The following is an 18,898-nucleotide window of genomic DNA, read 5'->3' as shown; positions in this document are numbered from 1 at the left end:
CAACTTTAAAAATCAAAGTGCTGGGCCCAGTGGTTAAGAATCCTCCTGCCAATGCAAGGGACGCCAGTTCGATCCTTGGTTTGGGAAGATCTTCCATGCCGCGGGGGCAACTAAGCCAGTGGGCCACAACTACTGAGCCCACGAGCTGCAACCACTGAAGCCCGATGCCCTAGAGCCCGTGCTCCACAAGAGAAGCCACCACAGCGAGGAGCCCGCGCACGGCAACTAGAGAGTCGCCCCTGTTCACTGCAGCTAGAGAAACCCCAGTAAAGACCCAGCATGGAGGGGTGGTGGGGAGAGAGCGAAAGAAAGAAAAAGAGGAGAGGAGAGAAAGAAATAGAAAGAAAGAATTGCAGGCTGGTTTAAAAAAAATCAAAGGGCTGGTGGAAGGACAAGGGAACAAATGGGTGGAACACAGAGGATCCTTAGGGCAGTGAAAACACTCTGTATGACCCCAGAGGGGTGCATACATGTCGTTATATATTTGTCAAAACCCACAGAACGTGCAACACCAAGAGTGACCCCAATGTCACCTGTGAACTCTGGGTGATGACCTGTCAGTGTTACTGCATGTACCATTCTGGTGGGGGGTGGGGTGTTGATGGTTGGAAAGGGTATGCATGTCAGGGGGCAGGGGTCCACAGGTAATCTCTGTACCTGCCCCTCAGTTTTGTTGTGAATTTAAAACTGGCCTGAAAGAGCCTAACTAGAAAAAAAATCAGGAAGCCTTTTCATTGGACAAAAGAAATCCCCTTCCACTCCCTGCTTGAAATCTCCAGGAAGGAGGCCTGGGATAGAAAGCCCCATGCGACAAGAGGCCCTTGGGTGTGGAGACTAAATGCAGCACTGGGGGGTGGGGCGTGGAGCCTGCGGGGTGTGGGGTGCACGGACTCCTGCAGCCACCCGGGGCGGGTAGGTCCTCACGGGTCGCCGTTGCTGTTGTCATCCTGCAGCAGCATCTCCTTGTGGAGGCCGACCTTCTCCAGCTCCTGGCTCAGTTTGTCCAGCTCACTGCTCAGCTTCTGGCTCTTCAGCTTCTCCTGCACCAGGTCCTGCGGGGACAGTGAGGATAAGCATGGGCCAGGAGCCCAGCAGATGCGGCAAGAGAGACAGACACAGGCCCATCTCAGGGCAGAGCAACCATCTTCTCGAGTCACGGCCAGCTCGGGAGTCTCGAGGGACAAGCGGGTGGTTCTATGTGGACAGCAGACCCCGGGGATGTCTTGAAGGGAAGGGGTGAACACACCTTCCCAGGCCCTGGGGTTCAGGACACGAGGCCATGCAGCAGTGTGTCCGGGAAGGACTGAACATGTTCCAAACACATCCAGAGACGCGTCTGAGATACCATTTATGGTGACCTTTGAGGAGCAGGTTTGAATTCTTCCAACACGACTGCCTTTTCTATGAAGTGATGTAATTAAAGGCCCATTGCAGGGAATTTAGAACATAAGAAAAAAATATAAAGGGGAGAAAGATTTTACTTTTAGACAGGTTTTGATTTACTTTTCGAAAGTGGATGTTGACCTCATCTAGGAGTTCACTTACTGTGGTCCACACCTCTGTAGCTTTCCAGGCAGCTACCAATTTCTGCCCGGTGACATAGCTACATGCCCTCACATGGACACCTACCATACCCCAAGGCCTGGAACCCCTAACACATTTGGTGATGTTTGCTGAACATTCCAGGGTCGCTCCCCAGGTGTGGCATGGAAGGGCCGGTACGTGACCTTACAGCTGCCTCACCTCTGCCGCGGGAACCGCCCTAACCCCACGGGTTAGGGCGTGGGGTTAGGATGGGGGAGCCATAATGTCAAAGCAGACTGGACTACTGAGCCCCAGCACAGAGGACAGGCTCCCTGGAGAGTCACCTGGACTCGCACGAGAAACCAGCCTTGGATAGGATGAGCCCCTGAGACTGTGGGGTTGATCGTTACTGCAGCAAAGCCTAACCAATGCTTATGAGGCAGGGGCTACTGCCTGAGTTGGTGTCTTGTATCTTCCCCACAGCATGGTGATCTGTTGCACTGACAGTCAGTAATATACACACATATGTATATATTTAACATGGAGACCTTTCTGTGTTCTCAAATTTCCTTTTCTTCCTTAGCACACAGCTAGAACATTTCTCAGCCTCCCCAGCAGTTGGTGCAACTCTGTGACCCAATTCTGCATCAAGAGGTGTGGTCCTTCTTTTCCGCATCTACCTGCTGCAGGTAGGTCCACCGTGGGATGGCCGAGCCACAGGATGGAGGAAGCCAGGTGCCTGTGAACAGCCACAGTGAACTTCCACATGTGGGGAGACCCAGCTTCTGTGATGTGCCAGGGAGATGCTGAAGTCATTTACCAGAGCAGTGACTCACCCTAACACATGCAGGAAAGCCCAGATGACCACACAAAAAAAATATCAGGGAGAAGTAAGACAGGTGTTCACCAAGAAGACTTAAAAATTTGGACCCTTTCAAGTGTAATTGCACTTCGAGGTATATATCCTAAGGAAATAGGTATCTGTGAAGGTGTACTGTTAGGATGCCCAGTGTTATTTAAAAAAGTAGGAGGGACTTCCTTGTGGTCCAGTGCAGGGGGTGTGGCTTCCCTGGTTCCCGGCTCTGCCAGGTCAGGGAGCTGAGATCCACATGCCTCTCGGCCAAAATACCGGGACACAAACAGAAACAATACTGTAATGAACTCAATAAAGACTTAAAAAAAATAAAACAGTGGGAAAACTCAGAAATAATCTGATTGTCCAAAACATGTGCTAGTGTGTGTTAGTCGTGTCTGACTCTTTGCGACCCCATGGACTGCAGCCCTACCAGGCTCCTCAGTCCATGGAATTCTCCAGGCAAGAATACTGGAGTGGGTCGCCATTCCCTTCTCCAGGGAATCTTCCTGACCCAGGGATTGAACCAAGGTCTCCTGCATTGCAGGCAGATTCTTTACCGTGTGAGTGGCCAGGGAGGTAATCACAGTAAACCTACAGAATTAATCACAGTAAATCTACCTCACAGCCATTAGAAATTGTGGCTTGAAAGCTATTTAGTGTAATGAGAAAAGGTGAAGTTAAGTGAAAACCAGAGCAGGGCTAAGGTGTACAAAGCAGGGTACCAAGTGTGTGTATCCAGAAATGCACAAGGAAGAGGATGGAATAAAATACCCCAGGCACCGGCTGTCTCCGGGCAGTCAGATCCTAACAGGGTACGTCTACTTCCTCTTCATACTTTCGGGCGTCATTCTGGTTCGAAGCAGGGGGCACGTGCCAGGGGCCTCCCGCCGTCCCACCTCAATCCCACAGCACACACGGTGTGGCCCGGCGGCCCCGCGGCCCCCGGCTCACCTCCCTCAGTGTGGTCAGCGTCCTCGTGTGCATAGTGACCTGCTTGGTGAGGTCCCTGTTGTCCTTCTCCAGCTCCTTGAGCTTGCCGGCCGCGTCCCGGCAGCGGGCCAGCTCCTTGTCCAGCGCGCGGCTCTCCCTCTCGGCGGCGGACAGCTTGGCGGAGCTGTCGTCCAGGACAGCGTCCTTGAGCTCCACCTGCTGCCACAGCCGCCGGGCCTCTTTCTCCAGCAGCTTCTTGTCCTTCTCCAGCTGGGCCACCTCCTGCTCCAGCGCCTTCCGCTCCTGCTCAGCCCGTTCGAGCTGCCGGTGGGCCAGCCGGAGGGCCTCCAGGTCCCGCCGCAGGCCCTGGTTCTCGGCCTCCAGTTGCCCCAGCTCCCGCTCCAGGGCCTGTGCCTTTTGGCTGCCGCTGTCCAGGCTCTGCTGTAGCCGCAGGTTCTCGGCGCTCAGGCTCTGGTAGCTGAGCTCCAGGCGCTCCGACTTCTTGCCCAGCGCCTTGAGCAGCTCCACGCTCTTCCTCAGCTCCTGCTTCTCACGCTCCAGCTCCTGGTTCTCGCGCTCCATCTGGGCCACCTTGGCGCCCGTGAAGCGCATGGCCTCCACCATCCGGCGCAGCTCCAAGTTCTCCTCGTCCAGCTGCCGGTTGTCCTGCTCCAGGCCGGCCAGCTGCACCGACACGTTCTGCAGGGCGTCCAGGGACTTGCGCAGCTGCCGGTTCTCCAGCGCCAGCCCGTGGCTCTCGCGCTCCGCGGCCTCCGCCCGCTCGCCCGCCGCCTGCAGGGCGCTGGCCCTCTGCGCCAGCCTCCCCTTCTCCTCCTCCAGCCGCCCCTTCTCCTCCTCCAGCTGCCCCAGCTCCCGCTCCAGTGCCTCGGCTCGGCCCGCCTTCTCTTGCGCCTGCTCCAGCGCCCGCTGCAGCTGCTGCTGCTCCAGCTCCAGCCTGCTCAGCCGCCCGCTGGTCTCCGCCACCGTCCTGTGCAGGGCTTTGTTCTCCTGCTCCACGTCCTTGGCGCGGGCCTCGCTGCTGACCTGAGACCTCTCCCGCAGTGTCCACACTGCCTGGTTGAGATGGTCCTTTTCTTGCTCAAGGTCCTTGATCTGGGGGAAAACACGATGGGAGAGACATTGGCTGTTGCACAAACATATTGTGATCTGGGGCTGAAGTCTGGTTTAATCTGGTGACCAAAGCCCAGGCCCTAAAAGACCATTCCCCGCCGAAGTCCTAATGGTATTACTGTACAGCACAGAGAACTATATCCAATAACTTGTAATAACCTATAATGGAAAAAGCATATGCATATATGTGTACATATATTTTTTTATACACATACACCCACATATGGGCTTCCCTGGTGGCTCAGCGGTAAAGAATCCGCCTGTGATGCAGAAAATGCAAGAGACCTGGGTTTGATCCCTGGGTCGGGAAGATCCCCTGGAGGATGGCATAGCAACCCACTCCAGTGTTCTCGCCTAGAGAATCCCGTGGACAGAGGAGTCTGGCGGGGTATGGTTCACAGGGTTGCAAAGAGTCAGACATGACTAAAGCAACTGAGCAGAGACCCATGAACGCATGCACATACGTATCTGAATCACTTTGCTGTATGCCAGAACTGAACTATAGTTCAATTGAAAAAACAAAAATCCCTAAAGTTCCTAGGGGCAAACATGGACACGAGGTGACGAGCGTGGAGACCCTTAGGAAGACACTTCAAGTTAAAATGCCTTCAGGGCGGCCAGGAAGATGTAGAAACAGAAACCCCTCTCTCCCTCTTACTGAAAACGATGGAAGTTGATTCCCTTGGTATGCTCGTCCTGGCCGCTCGCCTCTGTAGGCTCCCCTGAGGCCACTCCTCACCTGCAGACCCTGCACACTGTCTTCCCTCTGCCCTGGACGGCCCTCCCCTGGCCTTCAGCATCCTGACTCCTCCCCATCCTCCAGGGCTCCGCATGTGAGCGGCAGCCCCTCAGGGACAGCCTTGCACCCCGACTCCTCAGCGCCTGTACCCAGCAGGATTCTCTCCGTTTACTCCCTCAAGAGCACACGTCTGGGATCGCCTTGCTTGTCATCTTTTGCCCTCCACGTAAGCCACATCCTGCCAGGGACCCTGCCTGTCTTTTCTCCAAACATGGCACTATCCCATCCCCTTTTTTTTTGCTCCAGCTCAGCGCCTGAAAAACTCAAATACTTGAAACCTCGGCCTCCCCTCGCAGGTAGGGGGTAGTCGCGTGTTGAGTGTGACCAATGAATGTGACAGAAGGTCCCAGAGCGGAGGGGGGCAGTGGGGAGTGGCTCTCTGCTCCTCGCCCTCCCGTTCTTTCTCTCATTCCTTGAGGGCATGCGGCAGTCCCAGCTAAGGCCGGCAGAGGAGGAGGAAGAGCCTGGCCCCTGCCCGGCATCACAGAGCTGCCGCACCAGCCCTGGACTGCCTCCCACCTCAGGCGTGAGGCAAATAAACCTCAGGGGCTCAGCAAGGCGCGACAGATGTTGGGAGCCGGATCGTTCTCGGTCACGCGGGGCTGTCCTGTGTGACGCTGGACATCTAGCTCCACCCACCACACGCCAAGAGCATCTCCTCTTTCCTCCTGTCATGACACCCGTCTCAGGCGCTGCCAGTGTCCCCGCCGGGTGGGGGGCACACCCACCCCCACCACTGAACAAGAGTGGCTGGTTTGAGCTGCAGCTAGGCCAGATGCCTGGTCACCTGCGTTTCCCCTACAGACTCCCGGGAAATGGCTAAATCCTGGACTACTCTCCCTCCTGCAGGCAGGAGTTCCGGGACAGGCATCCATTCCCAGAGGACCTACCTGCCGGGCTTTGTCAGCCTTCAGGGTCTCCATGTCGCTCTGCAGCTGTTCCTTCTCTTTGATGAGCTCCTCGCTCAGGGTCTCCAAATCCTGGTTACTCTGCTTCTCTCTCTCCAGCTGGGTCTTTAACTTCTCAATCTGCGGAGCCAGAAGACCCAGACGGGCAGCAGTGAGCCTCACAAAGTGATCTATATTTTAAAATCAACTCAAAACCCATCAGCCCCACCCAACATTTGAACGGGCCTTTTTCTCAAGGGAAAGTGGCCCGGCCTTGCTCTGAAGGGACCTCCGCACACCCTCGACCCTCAGCTCCCAGCCCGCGGCTTGCATTTCTAGCTCGTGGAAGTGGAAGGCCATGGGCACCATCGGTCAGCTTCTTTCAGCCGACCTCTCTCTCCTCATTCTCAATGCCATGGGCCCAAGTGCCCCCAGGGTTCCTTGCTCTCAACCCAGGCCTTATCCACTGTCCCGAGGGTCAGACCACATGCCTGGGACCACCACCACTGGATGCCCCACAGACGCCACTTGGTAACACTCCGGTTCACCCAGATGCTCAGAGAGGTCTGCGGACAAGCCCTTGCTTCCTCTTTCACCCTCCAGTAATTCTGTCTCCAAGCCCTGCCTTCTCTACCCAAGCTTCTCTATTGCCGCTGCCTGCCTGGGGCTGGGCCACCTTCCCCTGGCCTGGAAAACCACCCCATCACCTCCCTGACACCAAGCTCTTCTGCTGAGATCTACCAGCCCGACCTTCCTAAAACAGGAACTACTATTTCATGGTGCCTAACACCTGGATAAGGTGGTGGACGAAGATTCTGACTCAGTGGGTCCAGGGCAGCACCTGAGACTGGGCTCCCAGGAGAAGCCCCTGCTGCTGCCTGCACTGGGAGGGCGTCCAGGCTGCTGGTCCCCTTCCCACCAAACCCCTCGGCAAGGGGGCACTGGAGCTCGGCAAGAGGCATGACTCTGGTGCCACGGGGACAGGGTTCAGATTCTGGTCCCTCCCTACTAACGGTGTGACCACGAGCAAGTCTCCATAGCTGATGCAGGAGCAGCAGTGAGCATCCTCGTGAGCGTCACTGTGCTGTGCTTGGCACGTGCTGGCAGGCGGCAGGTGCAGCAGTGCTCGCTGCCCCTTCCTGCGAGAGCGCGGCCTCACCACCTACAGATCTTCTGTCTGCATTTTGACATGGTCCTAAAGGATCCTGGAGAAGGAAGTGGCAACCCACTCCAGGATTCAGGTCTGCGAAATCCCATGGACAGAGGAGCCTGGTGGGCTACAGTTCAAGGGGTCGCACACAGTCGGACGTGACTGAGCGACTAAACAATAAGGGATCCTGATGTGCTGGTTTGGGACAGCTCTTCTAAAAAGATGGATCGCAAAGACCAGATGGGTCTCAATGCTTTGAAAGATCTTGGACCCCAGCCCATCAATCAACCTCTGGGGTAAGACCCTGAGATGTCCAGTGACCTTTGTGAGCAGCAGGCCTGGAGCTGCTGCAGTTCAGCCTGTCTGAGCTGGGGCCTTGCACGGAGAGGTGTCCAAAGCTCTTGGAAGGATCGCTGCCCGTGGGCAGGCTCTGTCTACTTGTCGTACTTTTCCTTTCTGGCTCATGGGTCTGGGAGCTCTCAAACCTCCACGGGAGGAAGCAGCGGGCATGCTCCTTCCCCCACCAGTGGGCAGACTTGGGCCAAGCAGGACCCATACTCAGGTCATCACATCACCTCGTCAGCACTTCAGCCCCGCACCCCAAGCCGGGCACCTCAGGACGGGGGAGCCTGGCCCAGCTGGGGCCAACAGGAGAATGAACTGTGATGTGGTGTGCGTCTGAGTCATCCTCAAAAGAGGAGTGCAGGGCGGGGGTCGAACTGGGGGGGTGTATTCCAGCCCTGCTGTGTCCTCACTGTGAGGCTCAGGCAAGTCACTGAGCTCCTCTGGGCCCGTGACCTCCTGGGTGGGGAATGAGAGAGCCAGGCTGGCCCCCATGGGGCCTGGGGCTTCACCAATTGACTGAGGAGTGCCAGCTGGTGCCCAGACACACCGCATGGGAAGATCGGGACAGTGGGATGGCTGAGGCCCGGGAAAGGAAATTCCGACAAACTGAGCCGGATGAAGGCCCAAGGGGCCTGGGGGTGAGTCCTCCCACGGGGGCTGTGGTGTCTGCCCATCCATCATCAGAGAGCACCTGTCGGTGCCGGACTCGGGGTGTGTGTGGAGGGAGGAGGAGAACGTGAAACCACACCTGCTGGGCCAGGACACGGTCAGTCAGACGGAGGCAGGCTAAGTAAGACAGCAAGAGGTACTCTGGAGGGCAGAAGGCCGCCTCCCAGGGCTCCCAGCACCGGATACAGGACAGGTCTGGGAACCGTGGCCCTCCCTCCTGCCAGGGACTCTGTGCCAAGCCCTGTCTCTTAAGGACTGTGGCAGGAGAGGGCTGGTGTCCCACCAGGGAACCGAACCCAGAGGAACCGGGAGGGTGGGACCCGAGAGATGGGGGCTGAGCAGTACGGCCAGGGGGGTATATTCACTGCCCCTCCTCTGTGCAGGGGTGCGGGGCCGGGGTGGACCACGAGGGCTGGGAAAAACGTGAGTGCTCACCTCGGAGGCCTGCTGGGAGCTGGGCCAGAGCTATTACATCGTGGGCTTTGTGCAGCAGACCCGTGAGGACCTGCGGAGCCGATGGTTCTCATCTTTCTAAAGGTGGATTCTTTTCCTCTTGGCTGAGATCGAAATGCCACTTATAAAGACATCTCCTGTGCTAGGCCCATGTGAATCTAAAAAACCTAGCTGCCTTCCCCACGCTGTTCTGGGTTGAGACATGGCATGAGATGGGATGGGGTGGGGGTTATCTATTGTCCTATGAAGCCAGGACAAGATATTTGTTGGCAGAAATGCTGCAAGGCACACAAGGCTTCAAAGGGACAAGAAGAGTGAGTAATCAAGCCTGGGAGGTCCCATGAGGGGGCTCCAGAGACCCAGTCACAGGAGGAGGAGGGGCTGTCCCAAGCCTATCTCAGAGATAAGGGACAGCAGAGTCAGGACCAGCGGTGCCCAGGTCTCTGCCTGTGGCTGGTGGCCCTCCCACTGCCCACGCAGCCTCAGTAAATGATGCTGGCAGGACTCATGGGCAAGTGGGACGGCTCAAAGCACCAAGCCTGTATGGTGGCCAGCAAGCAAGCGTGCTCACGCTCTCACCCTCAGCTGGACGTTGACAGCTACTGTGCTCAGAGCCTTCAAATGTGATTGTGCCACGGCAGCGTGATGTACTGATGCCCTCTGACCTGGAGTGGCCAAAGCCACGGAAGCCATCCCTAGCCTCTCAAGGACCCTTCCTGTGCCTGAGACTGAATCCCCAGTGCAAATGGGGGTCCCTGTAACCACAGAACGAAGACTGGTCTGTAAGCCCCTGTCTGCCCTCCCAGATGTCTGGGTTTTACTGTGCTCCTGGGAAGACCCAACAGCTGTCCCGAAAGGCAAATGCAGTTTGGCCCTCTCTACTTCTCCATCCCATAAACCCAGAGGGAGAGGTGGGTACTGGTCCTGTTCACCACCAGCAGTGCCCCAAAATGTCCACCAATGGTCCCTACCCCCCATACATGTATGTGTGCATGGCTTACATCATTGCTTCCTCTCCCCTATGCCCCCTAATAGTCCACTGGTTTCTTCTCACTGAACACTTATTACATACCAGACCCCTCACATACACAAACCCATCGAGTCCTTGCAACATCTGTTAGACGGGAAGTCCACAAACCCCATTTCAGAGATGAAGACAAGGAGGCACACAGAGGTCACACCTTCAGGGTCGTGCAGGCACAGGACCCGCTGTCTGCTGACTGCTCTCTACGACTGCTTGTTCCTCTGTTATAGTTAACTGCGGCTGCACTGGCTTCTGCTCTCCTCTCAGCTGCGCATCCTCACTTATACCTGTCCCCTTTCCAGCCTCCAGACGGTAGACCGGGCTGGGGGAGGGGTATCCACCTGCCTGACACTCCCTCCACCCCACCCCTGGCAGGGTTACCTTCTTGATGAGCTGCTGGTTCTCCTTCTGCAGCTCCCCGCACTTGAGGGTGCTCTCCTCCAGTGCCAGGGACGCATCGCGCAGCCCCTGGATGGTGCTCTGGAGGCTCTGGTTCTCCTTCTCCAGCTTCAGGATGCGGCTGGAGGCGCACTCATTCAGCTCGAACACAAACGACTTCCTGGAGGCTGAAGCACAAAGCCGAGTCAGCTCCAGGCTCCAGCTGCGAGCCAGGCGCATCAGGCACCCCATGCCGTGGTTTGAGGGGCTGGGAAGGGGGTCCCAGGGGCCGGCTGGGGGGTCTCCTCCATTTCACAGGGTACTGTCACAGTCAGTGCCTGAAAGTCCCTCAGACAGCGACAGTCCTCTGCTAGCTCAGCTGGGCCCAGAGCTTCAGAGGAAAGCAGGTTGTAGCGAAGACGCCAATGCAAAAGTTAAAGATCATGTCAACTGCTGGGAACCATTTTTTATCAAGTGGCTCACATGACCATACAACTCAAGGATCTTAGAGACTAGCAGAGATGGAAAATAGACAATATTTTCTGTTCCAGCTCTGAAAGCAACGGGAGTATGGGTGGCTCAGCAGGAGGGGCACAATAATCGACTAGTTATGTCTGCCACCGGTGGCAGAAGGCTCCGTGGGTACATATGCCCAATACTTGCCATCCCTGGATAAGGTCCCCTGAATGGAGATTTCATTTTGTAATTTCATGATTACATTGGGGGGAAAAAATGAGAAAGTTTATGTATATTGCTTTAAAAATTCTAAGTGTAAGAAGGAAATCTAAAAAAGGGGGGATATATGTATACGTATAGCTGGTTTACTGTATTGCACAGCAGAAACTGTCACAACACTAGAAAGCAACTACATGCCAATAAAAATTTTAAAAAATCTCACCCTTTATAAGTATAAAAAAGAAAATTAATGCAAATATTATTAATTTTACTTTCTACTTTTCTAGTATAAGTTTCCTTCCACAAACTGATATACCCATAGTACCAATTTTCTACATATGATTCAGTTGCTTCCTAATCTCTATTTGATTTTTTTCTTTGATCGAGGAGTTTCTTAAGGGTATATTAATTCATTTCCAAATATTTGGTTGTTTTCTTAAAAAAAAAAAAACAAACCTAAATGTGATGAAAATATAAGCTAAAGCTAGAAAGAGGAAGATTATTTATTCCAGCGGTCCTCAACCTTTCTGGCACCGGGGACTGGTTTCATGGAAGACAATTTGTCCACAGACTAGGGTAGGGGAGGGGACGTGGGCCAGTACCAGTCTGTGACCCGGGGGCTGGGGACCCCTGAGCTGTTTCCTTTCAAATAGCTCAAATGCATATGGAGAAGGGGGGCAGTGGGCACAAACCCGAGAGTCAGGAACGGGAGTTCTTAGCTCCTTCCTGCCACCAGCGGGTGCGTGACTTTAGGTAAGTCACGGGATTTTAGGTGAGTCTTGGGACTTTTCCAGGAGGAGAAAGGAACGCGAATGAAAGCCCTCGAAAGAAAGGGCTGGGGTTGTACTGTCCTCACTGGTCTCAACAGTGTCACATACTGAGCTCTGGGAGCCTGATCTGAAAACAGGGCTGCACCCTTACCTGCCTCTTACTCATCACCTCCAGGGGCGAGGATACAGGCAGGACAACGGCATCCATAGTGAGCACATCGAACCGGACACAGACGTGTATGTTCAGATCCTTTGGGCGGATATCCTAAGGTCTAAAAGGCATCCGCCACCCTCTCTGAGTTCTCATCTCCCACCAAGAACAGCAGTTCAGAACCCACCAGCCTGAATGTCCTCAAGACCCCAAGCAACAACAGGCAGCACGGCAGGGGAGGTGGACAAAGGTCCACAGCCCAGGTCCAGCGCTGACACACACAAGCACATGTGCTCGCCACACACGAAACTATGCCACAGACAAAACAAACCTCAGCTGAAACCCCATTAATTCAGAGCCTGTGATTGTTTGGATGGTACCATGGCATTTGTGAAAAATGAACATTTTTCTATTGGGGTAAAACATTATAACATAAAATTCACCATTTTAAAGCTCTGTGGCATTAGATGCACCCCCAGCGATGTGCAACCACCTTTACTATCCCCCTCCACACCTTTTCATCATCCCAGACTGAAATGCTGTACCCATGGGGAATAATTCCTAAGGGTCCACAGGTTTAACAACACAGCTGACCACAAGCCTCCTCTCCTCTTCCATAAAAGCCAGTGCTTCAGAGACGATCACGATGACACAAGAGTTCATTACTGAGTGCTATGCTCATTAGCACCCAAGCAATCAGAGTGATGGGATCTATTTTAGTGAGACTGTGGCTGTAAGAACAGCATCCTTTAGTGTGCCGTGGGCCAGGCATAGCATAGAGCTTCACCGCTCCTGTGAGGCAGCTTCGTTATCCCCACTTTGCAAATAAGGAAATTGAGTCTAAAAGAGGTCACCCAGCTAACAAGCGGAGGAGCCAGGACTTTAAGCCAGGTCTTTCTTGACTCAAGAAGCCACCACACCACACATGAAAAAGTATATTCAGGCTCTACTTGCATTATGCCCTCATTCAACCTAATGTTCAATAGCTCCTAGCTAAGCACTAGGAGTTGGGAACATCGAGAATAAATCATGCTCACTGATCTGAAAGGGCTCATACACTATACTGAGTAGTCTGAAGGAGCAAGACTTTCCAACCCCCATAGGCCACCCTGGTCTCTTACAGAAATACTCGTAAGTCTAGGACTGTCCCTGGCAGCCTGCACCACCTCTCTGCTCCACCAGGGGGCAGTGGTCCTCCCCAATGGACCTACTCTCCTCTCAGGGCTAGGAATCAGAGTGATCCCACCCTCAGCCCCCAGCACAGGGTACAGGCCCCAAAGCACAGACAAAGCTCACTCCCCTCACAGGCTGGTAGTTTAACAAACTGATGTTTGGTTTGGAACTGATGGGACACCCCTCAAAGAGAAGATGCTTTCCAGCTACGTTCAACAAACTTTCTACTGTTTGGGGGGATGCTTATGGGAATTGAAAAAGGTGACTCCCAGCCCAGCTGAAAGCCCTACCTTGCTCTGCACAGCTCTAAGTAAACAATAACTCGCTCCATCACAGGCACGTGTGCTATTTCTGAACACAGGAACTGGCTTATTGTTTGCTGGGCACCGAAGCTTCCTGCCGCAGTGCTGACTGCTGCCCCACCCACCTTTCCCTGGCCGAGACGCCCCGTCTGTCTCGAACAGGGACAGCGGTGCAAGCCAGAAGAGGCCTGGGTCCTGGAGAAGCAGCCACTTAGCAGCCCCCGCCCGGGGAGACAGAGAACAGACTGCATCCGTCTTGCCCAATTATGCAAATAAATGAGAAAATAATGCCCAGGATACACTCATAGCGGGGATGAGTGACCACTGGGGATGTCTCCTGCCATCCAGGGCTTTCAACCGTCCACAGATAGGCCTCTGATGCCCTCCGGGCGTCAGCGCGCGGTAATCTGCAAGCTCCTGGGACTGTCCATATGGGAACTGGGAAAGCTGGCAACACTTAATTTGTGTTTCATGTCCTGACATCAAGGCTGCCAGACCCCTCCTGCTCTCCTTGGGGAGAAGGGTAATGAAACAGTTCCAAATGGCACTTGAAGGAAATCCTATTTACTCGGGGTGAATGGATGGCCTGACACGGAAGATTTAGAGCCCAGGGCTCGGCTCCCTGGATGAGGAAGCAGCCGCGGGCTGGGCGGCTCCCGGGCACCGGGCGCCCCCTACCGTCCGACAGGTCTGCGTTCTTGGACAGCTGCTCCAGCTCCCAGCCGAGGTGGGCGGATTCGTTCATGCTCTGCTTCTGAGCAATCTCCAGGACCATGTTCTCCTCCAGCAGCTCCTCTATTCGCTTCTTATCCGTGTCCCGATCCTAGTGCGGGAAGAAAGACGGAGTGAGAATGTGGCTGGGGGACCCCTCTGGACAGGCCCTGGTCCTGGTGTATCCACCCCCACCCCATTCCTGAAGGATGGAAGACCTTCTAGGCACCTGCTCGCTTCCCCAAAGAGAAATGAGTCTAGCCCAGGGCCCAGCTGGGAGTTACGGCCACTGAAAGATACACTGACTGGCAACGGAGGGTGATGGGAGCGCCCAGGTCTCTAACTGAATGCTGTCTGAACAAAGTGACTTATAGCCCAGGGCTTTAGAGCAAGTACCCTGGTGACAGGCGGCTTCATGGCTCTAGGGTACCTAACATGCCTCGAGAAACCTGGAAGGGAACTCAGGGATCTCAGCTCAGACCTCACCATAAAAGCCAGCAGAGACTCTTCTTGCAAAAGACACACACATGAGCTCATCCATACATGAGAGGTCCGGCATGGTGGTCTCGTTCTGTCCGTCTGTGGGCGCCCAGCGGGGCCCACCCTGGCCGCCAAACTGAGTGAGCTACTCTCCGCAGTCAGCGCATTACCATTTTGGCAGCGGCACCAAAACCAGTGTTGGAAAAAATCAGAGAAGGGCATGGCACAACCCGAAACCACCCCAATCTGTTTAGACAGGTCTGTGTGGCAGCAGCCTGCAGTACCAATTCCAGGTCGTGAAGCTTCGATTTCAGCTGCAGGTTCTCTTTCTCCAGCTCGTGAACTTTATCGCCCCGGGCCCGAGCAGCCGTCAGCTGTTCCTCCAGCATAGCCTTGGTTTCAATTAAAATGATATTATCTTCTCTTAGCTCCTGAGCAGCAAAAACATACATGAGAACCATCAGATAAAGGCACCTGCTTCGTGATGACAGCTCGTCCAGGTCTCTGGACCAAAACAAATAATCCAGGGGAAAGGTTGCTGCCTTGAGAGAGTTCTGTCCCCACTTTTGAGCACCGCCACCTTTTTCATTAGGTCAGGCCACATGGACTTTCACGACTGAAAGAAAATATCCATGAATTATCTGACATGTGCACACACTGTTGCTGCTGGTTGGTAACTAAGTTGTGTCCGATTCTTTTTCGACCTCATGGACTGTAGCCTGCCACACTCCTCTGGCCAAGGGATTCTCCAGGCAAGAACACTGGAGTGGGTTGCTGTTTCCATCTCCAGAGGATCTTCCCAACCCAGGGATCGAACCAGTGTGGGATCGAACCCAGATCTTCTGCTTGGCAGGCGGATTCTTTGCCGCTGAACCACCAGGGAAGCCTAATATCCACACTACCCAGTGTAAAATAGAGAGCTAGTGGGAAGTTGCTATATAGCACAGGGAGCTCGGCTTGGTGCTCTATGATTACCCAGAGAGGTGGGATGTGCAGGTGGGAGGGAGGTCCAAGAGGGAGGGAATATATGTATACTTAATAGCTGATTCACTGTGTTGTTCAGCAGAAACTAACACAACATTGTAAAGCAATCATACTCCAGTTAAAAAAAATAATAATAAATGAAATCAATCTGGGAAGGTAACACTTTCTTTGCTAGCCACAGTGCACAGGCATGTGACATCTATAACCTCGCCTGGTTGGACAACTAAACTCCACTGACAGCTCCCGGACCTCGCTGAGCCTCCATTTCCTTAACAAGGAAGGAATGGGGTTAAGAGTCTGTCCCAGTTCAAGGGCTAAGTCTAATCCTCTCAGCTCAACATTCATTCCATTGATCAGGGTGTTGGGGAAGCTGTTCTTTCGTTCAATCAACAGCTTGTATGTAAGCATTTTATACATATGCTCTTGGAAAAACAACTGTTCTCAGCCGTTTCCTGGAAATGGGGAGTCTTTAAGACAGTGAAGTCACAAACACACGTGAACCCCACAAATAAGTTCCGGGCACATGCTGGGTGTGGAATACTATGGCTGCCCCCTTGCAGAGTAGTCCGTCATGCAGCCCAGCACCACTCAGCATCTCGGGGGAACCAAGAGTCCCCTGAATGCTTTCATCTCACAAACATGCACACAGGGGATGTTTCTCCCGGTGGGCAGTGTTCTAAGGCTGGCCCCACGTGTGGATTCTAACCATTGAGAGCTGGGCTGGGAGCTGTGTTATCCACTGCATGTCCACTCGCCCTGCATGGACGGGCCAGAATCCAAGATTCCTGGTAGAAGGGAAACTGCAAGCCTTCCGGTCAGCGGACACGGTTCTGATCAAAGCCTGACAGCCATAAAAGGTATAATCATCAAAACTCTAAATTCCCCTGGGCACCCTCTCTGCTGGAGATGACATTCACCGTGTGGTTGGCCCTGCACCAGGGGCTCCCTGCCCCCATCCCACTCACTGTTCACCACAGTCCGGAGGGGGAGGAGAAAGAGGCCGATTTGGGTAAATTAAGGAATAAATTCCAAATCACAAAGCCAGCAAAGGGTGAAACGAGGATTCGAACATGGGCCAGAGAGCTCAGACTGCCTGCAACCTATCCTCCAGGGGCTCATGTGGGTAAGAGGCTCAGACTACCAAAAACAGTGAGGCACAGCAAAAGAGGGATTTCAATCAGGAAGAAGACCTGGTCCTCCTCTCTGACCACCGCCTCCACTGTTCGCACCTGTATTCCAATAGGTCCGCCCACCCGCACTCCCAGCCCTGAGTTCCAAAACAGGCCATCCCTTCATCCTCATAACGAACTCCTATTCCACCCGCAAAGCCCAGCCTGAGCTGCCCCTTCTGAGAAGTGCTTGCAGATTCCCACTGTCCCACTGGTTGAGTCAGCTGCCTGGGCTCCCAGAGCACCCTGGGTACACTGTGCGACAACGGTGCGCTGGCCTGTCCTCCTCCTCCAGACTGCGAATTCCTCAGGGCAGGCCTATTCCACTTCTGCTCTTGTGGGCCTCACAGGAGTATTCAGTAAACACCTGTCAGCTGAATCACGTCATGAGGGGGGATCACAGGTGGCATTCAAGATGGCCTTGATTTCTGACAGGCAGGGATAAACAAGGGCGACCAGGGGAGCAGAATACAACACAGGATAACTTCTAACTACTACTCAAAAGTGTTCAATTTCCTGGTGGTAACCACTTGACCATACATTAGACGACAGAAATAACTACCCTTGTGCACGTCCTCACCTCAGAAGTGAGAAGCCTGCAAGAAACGAAGCTCACGCTCTCACACAGCCCAGGGCTCGGCCCCCAGGCAGATGCCTGCCTCCCCACCTCTGGGGCAGCTGTCAGCCAGCCCGCTCCTGAGGACAGGACCCCAAGTGAAGCAGGTGGCCTGACCCAGCCCGGCACACAGCTGAGGGGCCGCATTTAGGAAGTCACAGTCCAGGCCTGGCGGTCAGGGCTCATGTGGTTCGAGAGCTGCCCCTGCCCGTCTGTGAGGTGACTGGCAACGTGGGCTGACGGCTCAGGTCCCAGGGCTGCCACGTGTGCTGCCAGCCGTGGGGCCTGGAGCAGACACCTTTCTCTCACCGTGGATCCTGCCTTCCTCTGCTGGACATGAGACAGGGCTGAGGTGGGGGTTGGCTAGGATAAGGCATGCGAAATGGTCTGTGCATGGCGTCTGGGGCCCAGTAAGCAGGCCAGCTGCTGATTACCATCTCTTTTTGCCCCCGTGAGACGCTGTTCAGGCTGGCACTCACTGAACATCACATAGCATCAAGCTAACAGTTATTTCAGAGATGCCTTATGTCCCCCCTCCCAAAAAGCACCAAAATTCAGAAGGAGGGGTAAAAATCAAAGCAACCACCAGCTCCTGGCCCACTGCCCTCAGGACCACCCAATGGATCCCTAAGCACCCAACGGATCCCTAAGGTGTCCAGAGCAATGGAAAGCCAGCCCTGAGGGGCCCTCAGGGGAGGGAGCCCTGGGTTACCCTACTTGGGGCAAGCAGTGGCTTCCCACTCAGGAAGGACCACCCCTCGATAATCTGTGCCCACCCATCCCATTCCACTGGAGGCCCTGAGGCTTCACCGAGGACCTGCCTGCTTTTAAACTTCGCCCGACTCAGGAGCGTGGTGGGCTGAATCATAAAGCAAGCATTGGGTCTGTCCTGCACTAACTTCTCTGTGCACCAAACTTTAAGACAACTCCCAGAAGTCATTAGGAAACAGAGTCCCAATTGGAACAGAGGGTCTGCCCTCATAAGGTGATCTTAGCGGGGATGTGATCCTACATGGGGACAAGACTTGCTCAACACCCAGCAAGCTGATGTGGCAGCTGTTCTAGCTGTGCACTATGTCTCCACCTCTCAAGCTACTGTTCATTTCAGAGTCAGCACAGACCAGGAAGCTACAAATCTCAGAGAGGAGTGGAGACAGGCCTGCCTGGCTTTCACCCTGCCCAGACACACATGATACTACGCATCTGTCCTTGCTGTCGGGGATTTCAGACAATGAAACGTGGGACAACAGGAATCTCCCAGGCAGTCTTTCTGCCTTTGTCCTCCTCCCATGCGGTCCTCTGGACAGCAACCCCTGTGCCCTGACAGCAGTGAGGTGCCACCACCCTCTGCAAAAGCACTCAGGGGTCTGCCTGTGCGACCCCACATGCCCCACTGCACCTAGGGGTCTCCATGCCACGGTCCTCTTCTTGCTTGCTGTTTTAATCCCTACATAAATAGACTAGGACCCACATAAAAGCCAACAGAAGCTGAAAAACAAAACATGGAAATTTGTGTTCCATATTGTTGTTTAGTTGCTCAGTCCGTGTCCGACTCGTTGCGACCCCATGGACTGCAGCCCACCAGGCTCCGCTGTCCATGGGATTCTCCAGGCAAGAATACTGGAGTGGGTTGCCACTCCCTTCTCCAGAGGATCTTCCCAACTCAGGTCTCCTGCCCTGCAGGCAGATTCTTTATTATCTGAGCCATCACAGACCAACAT

At 54.4% G+C, this 18,898-nt stretch overlaps 1 protein-coding gene across 14 annotated transcripts in view; it reads right to left on the bottom strand.

Moving 5' to 3' along the window:
• CCDC88C (coiled-coil and HOOK domain protein 88C) overlaps positions 1-18,898 on the bottom strand; it is a 146,159-nt gene that overhangs the window by 36,254 nt on the left and 91,007 nt on the right. For all 14 annotated transcript variants that reach the window (XR_015149473.1, XR_015149475.1, XR_015149474.1 and 11 more), the window contains 6 exons: positions 14,693-14,839; positions 13,896-14,040; positions 10,150-10,334; positions 6,131-6,268; positions 3,332-4,423; positions 925-1,052 (listed from right to left, as the gene is read on the bottom strand). Coding sequence is in view for 11 of the 14 variants with exons in the window: in XM_086363223.1 (XP_086219349.1) it covers positions 925-1,052; positions 3,332-4,423; positions 6,131-6,268; positions 10,150-10,334; positions 13,896-14,040; positions 14,693-14,839 (1,835 nt within the window). In the remaining 3 variants the exon portion in view is untranslated. The remainder of the gene's footprint in view (positions 1-924; positions 1,053-3,331; positions 4,424-6,130; positions 6,269-10,149; positions 10,335-13,895; positions 14,041-14,692; positions 14,840-18,898) is intronic.

The sequence above is a fragment of the Bos grunniens genome, chromosome 21 (genome assembly GCF_055505025.1).
Source record: "Bos grunniens cultivar Pamir isolate PY7600 chromosome 21, Bosgru_T2T1.0, whole genome shotgun sequence".
Classification (NCBI taxonomy): Eukaryota; Metazoa; Chordata; class Mammalia; order Artiodactyla; family Bovidae; genus Bos; species Bos grunniens.
The sequence above is the reverse complement of the archived record's forward strand: the minus strand, read 5'-3'. Positions and strand labels throughout refer to the sequence as shown.